This window comes from Psammomys obesus, unplaced genomic scaffold (assembly GCF_907164565.1).
Source record: "Psammomys obesus unplaced genomic scaffold, mPsaObe1.curated_primary_1811, whole genome shotgun sequence".
NCBI classification, from domain to species: domain Eukaryota; kingdom Metazoa; phylum Chordata; class Mammalia; order Rodentia; family Muridae; genus Psammomys; species Psammomys obesus.
The window spans coordinates 21,355,946-21,370,999 of NW_026596079.1; the positions used below are offsets into that span (position 1 = coordinate 21,355,946).

A 15,054-nucleotide genomic window follows, 5' to 3' on the forward strand; every position below is an offset into this window, starting at 1 on the left:
GTATGCAGATGAAATAGCTTCTTACACTCCTGCCCTGGCCATTTGTACACGATCAACCACACAGACCTTGCCCCAAAGACCCTGCCCACTTCCCCAGGGACATAAATACTTCGCCCCTCATAAACTGAACCAGTTTTTCAAAGCTGTTCCTGGGCATGTGTTCTTTGCACACTCACTGCCCAGTGTGTGTAATCCAATATCCTGGATTACACTCATCCACCCTAGCTAAGGTTCCCTCCCCTCCAGCCTTGTCCAGTGTGGCCTGGCTTCTGGGGGCGGGGGGCACTGAGCAGCAATAAATGATATTAAAATGATGTCAGGTTATTTGTGTGAAGTCCATTATTTCTGGTAAGCTCCCTACTCCACTGAGGATAAAAGGATGGAGTAAGAGAGTTAGAATGCTAACCTACAGGACCATAGCTGCTCTTTTTCAGTAAACATTCAAGTAAGACCACAAAAGTTGAAGGTGACATTCAGAAATACAGTAAAAAAAAAAAAAAGAATCCACATATATTGTTTTAAGTTTTTATTTGCTTATAAAAAAAAGAATAAAAACAAGTCTCCAAAAACGTATCTACATTTACAAAGCAATCACTGTAGTCAAGGAGAGGCAAGCCCTGAAACATACTCCTGGACAAATGATTCATCAAAAAAGGGGTCACCTTTGCATTAGAGCTGGTAGGAAGTCATTGTCTTATATGAATCAAAACTACTGGAAAACAAAACCTATGTTTGTTGTTATTATCAAATCCAGAAAGGCTATATTCTCATTTCTGAATACCCGTGAAACCAGTTACTGAGTGATCTAAGAATTGGACAGATTAGTTTTAAAAAGAAAGAGGTAGTTTCCTCAATGATGGAATTATTTTAATTATCAGCAAGGTCATTGCCATGGGCATGGGGTAAATGGCATAATCCGTTGAATCTCTGAATTCACCCTTCTGCTGCTGGGGCCCCAATTCCCTCTGATGTAACCTCATCTTACTTATTTTAGAACTGGAAATAATATAACAGAGAAGAGATTCCGGTGTTCAGTGTATCCTTCTCAGCACTCTTCTTTGGGAGAAGCCCAAATTATCTGGTTCAATTAAAACAGCAAGGGGACAGCATTTCAACAGTGTAACAGAAAGGGATGGTTTCAAAAATACAACTTTTAAAAAATAATAATATTACCGTCATCTACAGAGGAAATACACGCTGATGACATGAGCCCTGCCCTCCCCTGCAAAGTTGTGTACAAACCACATGACAACATTTGGGAAGTAAAGCTCCAGAAGAGGGCCTGCCAACTGCTCTTCTAATGTCTCCTGAGGCCGTCAGATGCCCGAGCTCCACAGATCCATGGCCTCCTGCTCGTCCTGGACCGGTGTGAACTCAGGTTGATCTGGATGGGACACTAAAGAGGAAAAGTGGGGGTGGGGGCCTGATGGGACCCAGGAAACATAAATGGATACTCTCCCCTATCTGGGTCCTTAGGGACACAGATTTGGTCAGTAAACCACAGAGGTGCCCTGTGTGAGGAAAAAACAGTCGCTGCCCAGCCCACCATGCTACTTCCTCATGAGGCTTCATAGTTAGTAAAAGGAGGAAAGACACTTAAAAACATGTTAGAAAACTAGAATTGTGGCCAATTGCTTAAATATTGTATGTTTTATTTACAAAAGAGACCCTGAAATGCAGTAGAATCATAAAAGAAAATATAAAATTAAAAACCCAATCTCTTGTTAGGAGTCCATCACCAGGGGAGGGTGGAAAGAGGGTAGTCGAGAAAAGGAGGCAGAGCAAAGGAGCCAGGACGGAAGGTACTTATCATCTTGGGTGGGATAGGAAAGGGAGACTCACAGTTAAGTAACATTACAGTGCCTCCTTATAGAGGAGTTTGGGACAAAGTCTCGGTGCACAGTCACAGACCTCCAATTCAGACTAATGCTGGAAGTCAGTTTCTATTACAGTTGACATGTTATTTTTTTGTGTTTTTGATATTATCACTCTATCACATTTGGATCAGGGTAGGCGGGGGTTTTGAAAGTGAGAGGTGGGGAAGCAGGCGAGGCAGGAAACAGGTGACCATGGTTAGGGGCAGGAGTTTAGTGAACCAGTTCTGTATCCATAGCCAGATGCCCAGGCCAGTGCAACCAGCACTTCAGTGCTGGTAATCATTATATGGGATAAGATCTTAAGGGAAAGGGGAAAGATCGGAGAGGACAGGGAGGGAAGAGATGAACAGAAAAACACATCAACAAAACTTCAACCAATATCTCTGGCAACTTTAAGGTTAACTTTCTCTTAAAGAGGAAAAGTTTCCATTTCCTGACTAATCTGTTCAGTGACCTACAGCTGCCTCTGAACCTCTCTCTCTCTCTCTCTCTCTCTCTCTCTCGATGATTCTGAAAGACACCAGGATGCCATTTGTGGGATGCTTCATCTCCCAGAATCTCAGCCTATCCCTTAGCTACGAATCAAAGACAGCACAGCTACTTTTATTCTTAAGACCTTCCTTGTCACATGGTGGACAGGAAGTCAGTTAAAAGAGTCTTGGGGGTCTTGCTTACTATGGGGAAGATCTGGAGCTAAGAGCGAAATTTCACAGGATGTTGTGGGCACACCATGATGGGAACAGTATGGAGGATACTAAGATGTTCAATCATGTGATAAATGACCCTGTAGGAGGCCAAGTCTATATGGGTCACTGTTTGGCAAAGGTTCTACCACTCTACTATATCCCCAGTCCAAGAATCAACATTTGGAAGCAAAGGAAATTTGGATGTGGTGTTTTGAGTATCTCCTAAGGGATTGAGGAGACTATACATTAATTTGCACTCTACAGAGTATAAGGAAGTGAGGAGTCCAGGCTCTGCAGTCCTCTCCTAGCTGTTGGATTTTCAACCCCTCCACAGGTTAGTAACCACTGAATAACTGTGCACAGCCCACAAGAGACTGGTGCTTACCTCCAACACCATAAGCAGAACATGATGAGGGGTCGCAATATCCAGGCTGGCCAGAAGGACCCTGTGGTCCAGGTACTCCCAAGTGGCCTGGGGGTCCCCTTGGTCCAGGAGAGCCGGGTGGCCCAGGGCTGCCAGGACGACTTTCCCCTGAGGGTCCTGTGAAGCAACCCAAGATGAAGAATTTGTCATTTACAACAATAAAGTGAGCTTTGAGACCACCATGAAGTAAATGAATTTTTAAAAAAGCAACCTTGTATGCCTTAATAATCAGAGGATTCAGCCACTTACTCACTGCTTTGTTTTTGTTTTTGTTTTTGTTTTTGTTTTGTTTTGTTTTGGTATTTTTTCCTCTGAATTAGAGTCCCTGGGCAAAGGATCATACAATAATCACATGTTCTCCTCAAACATAATGCTTGTAATCAGATCCAGAATTAGGGAGCGAATTGTATTCTTCTCTATGTCCTCTTGAGCATTAAAGAGAAAGGAGTAGGCCATTCTCAAAAACCTCATTTTCTCAATGGAGCTCTTGTTTTCCAACACGGCTCCTTATGAATCCAATGTGTAGGCATGCACACATGTACGCTCACATAATTACATTCATGTCACAATCTCATGAAGCTAAAGTTGTTGTGTAAATTAGTACTGGCTTATGGTTTCAGCTAATTAAATTAGGCTAAATCTAAAATACTTTGTGCTAGAAAGGACAAATGGAAAGTAGTTTAAAATTGGACCTAGTACATTAGCCTAAATTTCTTTAGGCCATCTTCCACCAATTAAGAGCTTTGAAAGGAAATAAGGGGTGGTTAAATATTTTTTTTTAATTCAAGAAATTTGTTGGGTTAGTGTTTTTGTTTTACATGCCTATTGAGTTCTAGGCCTGGCTTTTCTTAGTTTAAAAGCCATTCTTCAAATAGAAATAAAAGCCCTCAACAACATAGAGAAAGGGGCTCCTGACGTCCCTTCCTAGTTGAAGAGCCATTGGCGACTGATGGCTGCTGGGCAAGGAGAAGTCAGGTTTTGTTCTGTTTGTTTGTTTGCTTGCTTGCTTGCTTCAGGAAGTGGGCCCTGAGAGGCTCTCCACACTCTAGTACATTTTCCTGTATCTGTGCATATATAGGCAGAATTAAGTGGACTCAGTGGCACTTTTTTTTTTTTAAAGAGCATACGCAATTGGAAGGGAAAAGTAGTGTACAAGGAGCAGATAGGGCAGGAATCTGGGAGGGAATGGAGATGGTTTTAATCAAAACAAACTATGTGTATATATAAAATATTCAAACCATAAAAAATTAAAATCACACTCAACCAGCATTTAAATGAGATATAAATACTAGTACCACTTGTTGCTTGAATAACGAGAAGTCTACGAATACGTCAGCTTCAGTTGGTCACCAACCACCCAACCTGTGAGACTCATGGCACCAGTTCCTCACTTCTACTAGGAGAAGTACTTACAACAAAAAGTGGACCTGTTGCTTTTTGGCAATTGCTTAGAGCTGTGTTCTAAAGCCACTGTTACATTGGAAAGAAAAATCTGTAAGCATTTGACTCAATAAGGCTAAGCCTAGGGTTGTAAATACAACAGGACACAAGCTCATATTTGCAGTGACAGCTCCACTCATCTGGAGACAATTTGAAAAACATGATATTGTACTCAAAACCCCAAACTTCCACACAGCTCATTTGGCAAAGCAACCACAGCAGGAATTACCAATGTTCTTCAAATTCCCTTGTGTTTCTCAAGATTTCATGCCTCCCTTACAGTTCATCCGAGGCTGTGTGACTAGTTCCAGCCAGAGGATTATGAATGGATATAAGACATCACCAGATTGAGGGAGCTAAGATTGGTGGGTTTTCTTCACCTCTTTCTGGGAGGATGCATAACTCATGATGGACATCATATGGTTCAACATGGGGGAGTATTCACTTCACACACGTGAACATATGCATGTGTGAAGTAAGGCCTCATTGTGTCACCAAGCACTTGGAATTCATCTGTTCCTATAGCCTCGTTTAACTCATTCAATCAAAACGAACCCAAATGTGCTATAACTCTTTAGGCTGACCTAATGGATGGATTGTAATAAAATTAATGAGAAATACAGTTATTCCAGTTGACACAAGAATGAATATGGCTATTTTCTTGACCTATGAAGTGATCAGAAAGATTTGTATCTTCTAATTTCCATTAGGTAGAAAGATTTACCTGCTGGCCCAGGGGGACCTCTTGGGCCTTGAGTTCCAATGCCTGGATTACCTTTCTCTCCTTTGACACCAGTTAGACCTGTTTCAAAAGAAAAGGTGGGGGAAAGAAGTTCTCTTCAGAATTAAGTTATCTCAAAAGTGTTTTTCTGGTGAGAACAATGAAGATGGTTTAGGGCTATGGGTTATCAGAGGATTTCAGGTTAGTGTCTGACATGAGCTGATATAAAATCATATCACAGAAGATCTGCATTATAGTCATATTTGCTCTATTATTCTTTCTCCTTCCTACTGAAGTAGCTTGGCCTGCCCGAAACGGGCCTGTCCTCTCACACACAAGACCACTCTGTGTGCAGTTGGCAATCTACAAGCAGCACAATAGGAATAACAAGTGGTCATGTCTAACATTTTCCTTTGGGTCCATCCCGTAATATATCTGCAAAAGGCATGAATTATAATTAAACAACAAAGTTCTGAAGAGCATGACTTTCCATTATGAAGTTGGAAGCTACAGCAAAGCCTGTGTTTGATTTGGCTGATTCAGACCCATAAAAATTTAAACCTATTTGAGTTTCTTTTCCACTGGGCAGATCTCTTATTCTGAGTAATTTACAGTATTTTTGGAAACATGCTCTCACTATGTAGCCCTGACTGGCCTGGAACTCACTCTGTAGATTAGAATGGCCATGAACTCATGGAGATCAGCTTGCCTCTGCCTCTTCAGTGCTGGGGTTAAATATGTACACTATCACACCTGGCTCAAATTTCAGTATTCCGGATAAACTGCACAGTTTTATAGGTAAAATTCAACATAATCAATATACACTGACACATTACTTTCTAGTCATTCTATAACAAGAATACTGAATGGGTAACATCGCCCTTAGATGTCCCAGACCCCAAACCAAGACAAAATGACATGACATTAGAAGCAGATCCCATAGCTCACATGACTCTCAGTGCCTCAGCTACACAGAGTTCAGGTGCAACAATACTTTGGAAGATTGGAGTGCAAAACAACATCTCTCTTTAATACTTACCGAGAAATACTGTCTAATTGACTGAGACTGGAGGAAAATGTCAACAAACTAGAGCAGGAAACATAACAAGTGGTGGTACTATAAAGGATTTACAAGTTCAAATTACAATAACTTTTTCCTTAGCATAAATGTAATACATATCCACGCCAGACAAGTTCAAAGCTGTAACAATCAAGAATTCTGACAGCCGGAAATGTTTTAACCTCTTAGCTTCTAAGTTTTAAAAGGAAAGGTGTTGGTATAGTATTTGTTCTGAAAATAATGAGTAAGCATGAAAGTAGCTAGTGAAGAACAGTTTTTAAATAATGCATATACAATGATTGGCTATGCAGTCTGGCTACACTATGTAATTCTATAATTATGGCATCTCTGACATAAAAGTCTCTCCTCTCTGGGTAGCAGTCATCCAGTGGGCCAACTGCTGCAGCACCTCCCAACACCTAGTCCTACTGCCCATGGCCTTGGCAGTGCTAAGTGAGCCCCATAAAAGGCCAGCACTCTACCAGCACCTTGGACACCATGCCGAATCTATACACATCCAGTTGAGATCTGACTCTCCTTTAAGAAGCCCACAGGGAGGTAAAGGTTTCCCGAGGTAAACCTATCGTCTTGACTTTTAACGGCACGCAACTATCTCCAAAAGTCTTCATTTCATGCTCAGCTCCTAACCAAGCTGCCAGACAGACAGAAAACCATTTTATACAAGTGTGTTAGTTTCTTTTGTGTCACAGTGACCAAAGTACCAGAGAGAAGCACATAAAAATAGAAAAGGGTTTTTAGGGAGCACCATTTCAGGAGCTGTGGTCTTCACGTTGGAAGGGCATGGCAGAATTCATGACAGTTGCAGTATGTAGCAGGCCCTGCCCACACTGTGGTGAGCCAGGAAGCAAAGTGAGCTGGCCAGAACTGGGGTAGGTATAACCTCCGAAGCCCTAGCTGCTTCTACTGTCTTCCAAAATGGCACATTTTGCAAAAACAAAACTGGAAGTGATAACCAAGCACAGAAACCATCAGCCTCTGGAGACACTTCAGATCCAAACCCCTGCTACTGCATAGTAATTTAGAAGCTGATTGGAGTTAGTTCTTTTTAGCTGACGAAGGTCCCCACTTGTCAATGCTTCCATCCTAAAATGTATCTCTATATTTAGTGACAATCCCTCATCTTCTGTCAGTGTCACGTGACATCCCCTACAGGGAGCCTCTGATTATGAAGGAATTAAACATAAGAAAACACTGAGGAGTGATACTAAACTGTTCTTCTTTATCATCTACCAGGGAGTCAGACCTCACATGACTTCATCCTGCAGGAGCATCTTGATTCGCTCTCAGCAGAAGACACAGATTAGCCTGAAGAGAGCTCTAGGAAAGTACCCTGAGGAACAACTCCCAGCTTTCTGACTTATTCATAAGAAAGAAAAAGGCAAGGGTGGTTAAAAGTAGCAAATTTGATTGTTTTGATTTTGGAAATCTATGGAGAAAAAAATCTATAATTTTTGTGCTCTCTGCAATGTAAGAAATAGGAACTGATAGGGAACCTCACAAAAATATCCAGCCCATTGAAATGTTTCTGAAAAAAAAAATGAAAATTGTAAAAATATAAGTCCATATTGGCAGGGAATTGTTAGGGGTTTTTTTGTCCTTGAGGTTATTGAATATTCCATACTCTAAGTATACCCTAATGTGTTAATGTGTGTACACATATGATTCCCATAATGGAGATTATTAATGCCCATCATACCAGAACTTGACTGTAGGTCTCATTCTCTCTCTCTCTCTCTCTCTCTCTCTCTCTCTTTCTCTCTCTATCTCCCTCTCTCCTTGTATAAATTAGTGAGGAGTGCAAACAAAGTGCAGCTTACACATACACCTGAAGTTAGACTAAGAGATGCTTTTGTAAGCCTTGTAGACCTGATTAAAAAGCAGGAAAATCAAGCATCCTAAAACATGAGTCTGCACCTGCTCATGAGGTAGTTCAGTCCCCCAGATCAAGGCACAAAAAGATTCTTTACAGAGAAAACACAGTCACAGTCCATAGCAAAAATTTTCTGTAAGGCCCAAGGCCCATGGCCCATTTTGTGATGAGATGGAGGCCATAAAAGCTAGGTGTCCTTTCTAGAGAGATGCTGGAATTCCTTAGCACAGGAGATACTTCCTCTTGAAACACCCCTTCCCCTTGTCTGTGTCCACAACTATTTATTCTTGCTTTTCCTGAGACAGAGTCTCAATATATAGTATTGGTTGGCTTCAAACTCACAAAGATCCGCATGTCTCTACCTTCCAAGTACTAGGATTAAAGGTGTTGTGTATCAACATGACTAGCTATTCTTACAGTCTCAACTCAACACTTCTTCATTATTGTAACAGGCAGAACCATAATAGGTCCAAGAGATCAAGAGTTAGCCCTCTTATTTTTTGGTCACATTCCAGTGCTTTATTGGTGCCTTCCATGTGATACATAAATAAAAACATTTGTTGAGTGAACTAATGAATGAATGGATGAATTTTCTGCTCTCATGGCTTCTCCATAGCCTTTGCTATCTCTGACCTCATCATATTGCTTATCCTTATGTCCATCCAAACTAAGAGTCTTTTGACTGTTGGCATCATACTTTATTTATCTCCCTTGCATCAGACCAAATCAGAGTCTCACAATGAATAAGTGGCCCAGTACATATGGGACAACAACCAAGTGAATGTGTGCCGAAATCAACACCCAAATGTGTGGAACAAACAAGAATGATCTCTGGATGATGAACAGTCCAACTTCCTTAAGCGTCAACTCTAATCTCCCCACTCTTAAATTTTATAAAACTGATTTTTAAAAATCTAGTTCTCTGCATGCCTGTAATAATAGCACTTGGGATTATAGGCAAGAGGGTCATAAATTCAAGGCCAGCCACAGTGACATAAGGAGCATGATGCAGCCTAAGCTGTATGAGACACCACCTCAAAATTAAAAGCGTTCTGTGTACTTAACATAACATTTTCAAAAAAGATTGTTGAACTACTGGGCAAATGATTGACATGTCAAGTTCAATGACAACAGAACCAAAGTTTCAGCTAAGGTCAGCCAGCATGTGTGTTTCCAGGTAAAACCAGTGCGCTGCAGCCTCCATCCAGTGCTGGACCCGCAGCCTGTTTGTTCTTGTTTCGGTTGTGCTTTCCCAGCTGCCTGCCAGACGGTCTGCATGTTCCGTCGACCATCAACAATCAGCCTTGAGTTTATCACCATGTCTCCTCTTTCCCACTGTCCTCTGCTCTCAGAAGGACTAGGGGCTGAATCTTTAAGGATTTTTCTTTCTTACACCGAGCCCTTGTCCTGCGTATGGCCCTTTGTTGTCTGTTTCCTATTTTCTTTGGCCCATTGGCCTTCAACTTGGAATATTTTATTCAGTGCTGTACCCTTGGCCAGCCCAAACACAGGCAGGAATCTCATGCAACTCTAAAGAGCAAATCACTTCTTCCTGAGCTGAGACATTCAGAGAAACTCCTGGGATTTCTGCCTGGGCAGATATGCAAGGCCTGAGGAAGGCTTTCAAGAAGCCAGAGACTGTGAAGCAAGGCTTCAGCTGTGTTCTATTTGTCTGTTGCCTGGGAAATGCTGGCAATGTGCCCCAAGAGTAGTCTGTTCCTCATGTGCTGTGGGTGCCAATGCCTGAAAGGCACAAGGTACTTGGTGCCACTTTTAAGAAGGCAATGCGACTCACTCGGGGCAGTTTGCTGAGTGTTCAATGCATTTTGCTGAGCTCTGCTGTTTCCTTGTGTTTGGTTCACAGGATGAGTTAAGATCTTATTGGGCTCTACACTTTGTGTGAGAGTGGCTAAGGATAGAAAATATGGGGTTGTTTTAGATGTAAACAAGCCTTACTAAAAATGTTGCAGCTGCTATGGATTGACGTTAGTGCTGTTATACTTCAGAACTCTTCCAGGAAAATACAAACCACTCTACATCTTTCTGGGAAAGTTAATCTAACAGAGACAAAATTTCAAAAGTAAGATGAATATTAGAATTAAAAGCTATATAGAGATGCAACATATACATTAACAAGAACTGGAAGTCACTATCAAGCCTTGAAGTGTGGGGACAATAAGAAAAGATGGTGTGAGAGGAGATGCAGCAAAAGGAGAAAGAGCAGGGAGGAGACACAGTCCATAGTCATTAAAATGCACCAGCCTACTGTAGCACTGTAGGCTGCCTGTTCACAGCTACAGGTACATGGATGGCAGAAGGGAACTTGGGTCCTGTCAGGCACCAGGAATCCCACCTTTTTGCTCATGGTTTTTGTTACTCGCACTGTGACCCCCACAGGTACTTAAGAATGCGACAAGGCCACTCTGTCGCATTCATCTCCCAAACATCAGCACCCTTCCTTAAATGCATTTACATCATCTACAGCACAAATTATCAAGAACTCATATTATTTGTAACTAATGAGAAAAATTGAGCCAATCTATCCCCTGGGATTGAAGAGAACTATATCAGGGAACTGGAATAAGTCTGAAGAATTTTTAAATAAAAACGTGTTAAAAATCAACAGGACTCCTTTTTGGATAAACACATGTTGTGTATAAAAGAGTCTCATTGTTTTTAAAAGAACTTTAGGAAAGTCAAGCTAATTTGCTTTATTTACCTAGTAATTTAATGTCAATCTAAATGCCAAATCTTAAACCAAAGAATTGGAAAGGCCAATGCATGTACCTTCTCTACCCATGGTTTAGCCCACATTTAAAAAGTGCATTTTGAAATACACTAACTTCATCATTAACATATTTATTTTTTTGAGACCCTCATGCCCAAAAACCCACAGAAAATAGTTTATCAGAGCTAAACAACTTTAAATCTCCTTTAAAACAATGACAACTTGAAACATCATGCTCACATCATTCACCTGTAATAATGTTTCATTAACATGATGTCTCAGACACACACACTATAATGACATGGGCTGCCAATTTTATCATGATACTAGAGTAATTGAGAAATAGCAGCCATGAAGCTTGTCACTCAACACCATACATCATTTAAGATTTATGAAAGAACTATTCTATTCCATGCAGTATGGGAAAATAAAGCATACATTTTACTTGGCCTTTGATGAGAACATAGTCTCCTTGGTGAGAGAGAATTAACAAAAGCGAAATCATTAAAATCCAATTTAAGACAGTATATTCCACCTGGGTGCTAAATGGTGCATGCCATATACTGATGAGGTAGGAATCAGTCTGCTGATTTATTAAATATTTGTTTAGAACTGTTCTGTAGATGTTAAGATTTGTTAATTTATTTTTTAAATAAAGAAATAATTATAATGGCTTTCATGGCAAAAAAGGAATGTTTTTTATACACTGCTTTACAGCTTTTGTTATGGTAGTAATGACATAACTCAATCTTATGTCAGTTTGACAATGGACTTTGTTTAACATTCTTGTGTTGAGAGAATGGTTTTGTCTTGGTTACAATGTGTCTCAGAAATAGGATTACAGGAGATGGTGATGTCTATAAAAATGTTTTCCTATCCTGTCTTATACTTCCTTGAGGTGCTTAAACCTGCAGAGTATATTTACCTGTAATAGGATACATCTACTATTAAATGATCTTAAAGGCTAAAAGAGAGAAAAACATCCATGAAGGGTGAAAGTTGGCACACTGGACTGACTTTTCTCAGTGTCACAGAAGTCATATACTGTGGGGAAAGGGAAAGGAGGACACACTACTGCACAGAAGCTTTATGCCTGGGTTTAATCTAAGAGGGTGATGAGTTAAATAACGAGTCATAATTCTGTTATTTGTCTCTCTCTCTAAAATGGGCAACACATTCTCCCAGTACTTGAACATGAGATGAACCTTCTGACCCCCACCACCGGTCCTGACACATAGAAGATGGCAGGAATTAAAAGCTTGAATTTCTGAAACTAAGTCCAGAAAGACAATGGGAACTCTTGCCTGTTCTATATTGTTCAGCACCAACTCTAAGGAAAGAACAGCCACTCCATGGTGTAAGCCACTTCCATGGAGAAATCCACGGTGAGGAACTGAGCCCCATCCATAGCCAGCCTGAGTCCCAGATGCCTGTCAGCTTCTCTGTGAGGAAGCAGGCTGGAGTTGGTCTCCCAGCTAAGCTGAGCCTCTGGTTGCTTACAAGCCTGGATGACATCACAACTTCCACTTCGGAAGGCACTGTGGGCTCAAAGTTTCCAACTGAACCCCAATCCCTTGGGAAAAAAATAAAACCTGAAATGTGAAAAAGAAAATGGAAAGAACATTGCTTGCTAACACCTTAAGGAGCCCATACATTGAGACCATCCCATAGATGTGAACAAGAGAGGACTTGTTCTAAAGGGAATCCATATCAGACTTCATGTGATCATTGTATGAGAAGAGGGAAAGCTACCTGTATCTACCTCTCAAGAAATATGAACTGGAGAGAAAAAAGCAAAATATATTTCAGTTGAATCTTAAAAACAATGGAAATAAATAACATGTGCCCTGCAATGTGAATACCAATGATGATACCAAAACAAAAACAAAAAAAAAAAAAATCCAGACTTATAACTGCTGAGCATTTATAACTGCTGAGCAGCAAATCATAACTAAGCTATTTACACACGCTCTCTAATCCATTTGATCTGTCTATAAAGGTCATTTTATTTTCTGGAACCAAACCAGGTTACACACAGACATTAAAAATTTTCACAATGATCCTTACCATTGTGACAATCTTGGCTGAGAGTCACTGCTGTGCTTTCATTCTAATTGATAACCAGCACCATCTGCCAAGTTTATCTGCTGCTCTCACAGCTAACCTTTAAGCCACAGGAATACTGAACACAAGAAACCTCACCAGCATCAGAGCTACGACTATTTTCTAACAGTTTATCGCATGTGTTACGGACATAGGTTATGTTAGTATGGGGTAGCATCCCTGCTCTGTGCCCTTTCCTGGTCTCTCAGATGGAGTATCATTTATCTACGGCATCTGAGCAAGGTCAAGGCCTTTCACTTGTGTTTGCTGGGGGTCATTTCCTTATCAATCACTGATGTTTATGTATATAAAAATCATTCATTTGTTGTCTCAGAAGATCTTCACTGTGAACAAATGTAGAATGATTTAATGCTATATAATGACATCCTGAGGAGAAACTTTAGAAAGTTTACTTTGTTCCTAGGAAGTAATTCAGATTTCTCACCCAGACCCAGCAAATAACTGTCGCTCATACCACTCCCCTCCCACTCTAACTTTCCTTCTGCTGGCTTCTTCTGTCTCTTTACTCACTGAGTACCACTTATTCTAGTTGGCTACCTGAAGCAGTGAGTCTCAGTAATGCTATCCCTAGCAGATGGTCCTGATACTTGTAAGAATTGTTTTGTTTAATGAGATATGATGAGAAGTATAGTGTGTATGTGCATCTAGGAAAAAAATCATTTCAGTGAAATATAGATCCCAGGTCTTACTCCCCTTGTTGACTTTGAACAATATAGTAATTCATGTTTGCTGCAGTTTCACTACCCAAAATAGAGCTTGGTTGAGTGTGGGAATGCATATCTGTAATCTCAGCACTTAGGAGGATCAGAAGTTCAAAACTAGCTTCAGGTACATAGAAAGTTCAAAGCTAGCTGAGGCAGTATGAGACCCTGTCTCAAAACAAAACAAAATAGGCTGAAGAGATATTTCTGTCAGAGGTCTGAAATTTTTTCTGTCAAAGATCTGAGCTTGATTCCCAGAACTAATGGAAGAAGACAGAAGAGGAAGAGGAGGAGGAGTGGGTAGAGGAGGAAGAGGAGGAAAAGACAGAGGAGAAAGAGGAAAAGAAGGAGAAGGAGGAGGAGGAGGAGAAGAAGAAGAAAGTAGCAGTAGGAGGAGGAAGAATAGCTGGAATAGTAGCGTAAGTGGTGTTATGCACTTGTAAACCTAGCACTGGAGCGGCAGAAACAAGACGATGCCTGGAGTTCACTGACCAGCCAGCTTCCTACTTGGTAAGGCCAATAAAATGTCTCATAAAAAAGGGGATGGCCCTCTCAGTGGACTCGGAAGGGGGCAGGGAGGAGATGAGGGAGGGAGGGGAGGATTGGGAGGGAAAGAGGGAGAGGGCTACAGCTGGGATACAAGTGAATGTATAAAATTATTTAAAAATAAAAAAATATTTTTAAAAATGTTAATAAAAAAGGGGGATGGATGGTACCTGCGTAACAACTACAGTTGTTGACTAACCTCCACTTATACCTGCACATGTGTGTATGTGCACCTCGAAACACATGCATACACACACATGCATGAACACACACATGCACATATGAAAGAAGGGGCTAATCCAGGGCTGTAGTACACATACATGAATGTATACACATACATACATACACATGTACATCCAAAAGGAGGAGCTAATCCGTGGCTGGAATACACATGCATGAATGTACACACACACACACACACACACACACACACATACACACACGGAGGAGCTAATCCAGGGCTGGAATGCACTCAGTGGTTAAATAACTTTCTAGCATATTGAAGTACCTGGATTTGACCTTAGCCCCATCACAAAAATCCTGGGGCTAATCCTGATCTCATAAGGTTTTTATTTTTAAAGAACACCATGCTAGCAGATCACACATTAGGTAGTTGCTCCTTATGGACCAGCACTCCTTCTTATCAAAGCCCACAATCAAATCTTCCTCTAAATCCTGAAACCATTTACATTCTACACATCCCAAGGCCCTTGTCATCCCCCAGCCTATAAACTCAGTATTTCATCCTTTCATCTCTGAACCATTTCCCATTTTTAAATGAGATAGTGTGTGTGCTGGTCTAGGACAATGGATGGCAGAGGGACTTAATGCTGAATAAGTTATAGCCACAAATAAT

At 40.9% G+C, this 15,054-nt stretch overlaps 1 protein-coding gene across 3 annotated transcripts in view; it reads right to left on the minus strand.

The window, feature by feature from the left end:
* Positions 1 to 511: 511 nt before the first annotated feature.
* Positions 512 to 15,054, minus strand: part of Col14a1 (collagen type XIV alpha 1 chain) — a 220,025-nt gene continuing 205,482 nt past the window's right edge. For 2 of the 3 annotated variants that reach the window (XM_055626634.1, XM_055626633.1), the window contains exons 46-48: positions 5,152 to 5,229; positions 2,949 to 3,104; positions 512 to 1,396 (exon numbers count right to left, since the gene is read on the minus strand). In XM_055626634.1, coding sequence (XP_055482609.1) covers positions 1,317 to 1,396; positions 2,949 to 3,104; positions 5,152 to 5,229 — 314 coding nt within the window. In that variant the 3' untranslated portion in view covers positions 512 to 1,316. Of the gene's footprint in view, positions 2,176 to 2,948; positions 3,105 to 5,151; positions 5,230 to 15,054 lie in introns of all 3 variants that reach the window. The other variant, XM_055626635.1, reaches the window with a different exon arrangement.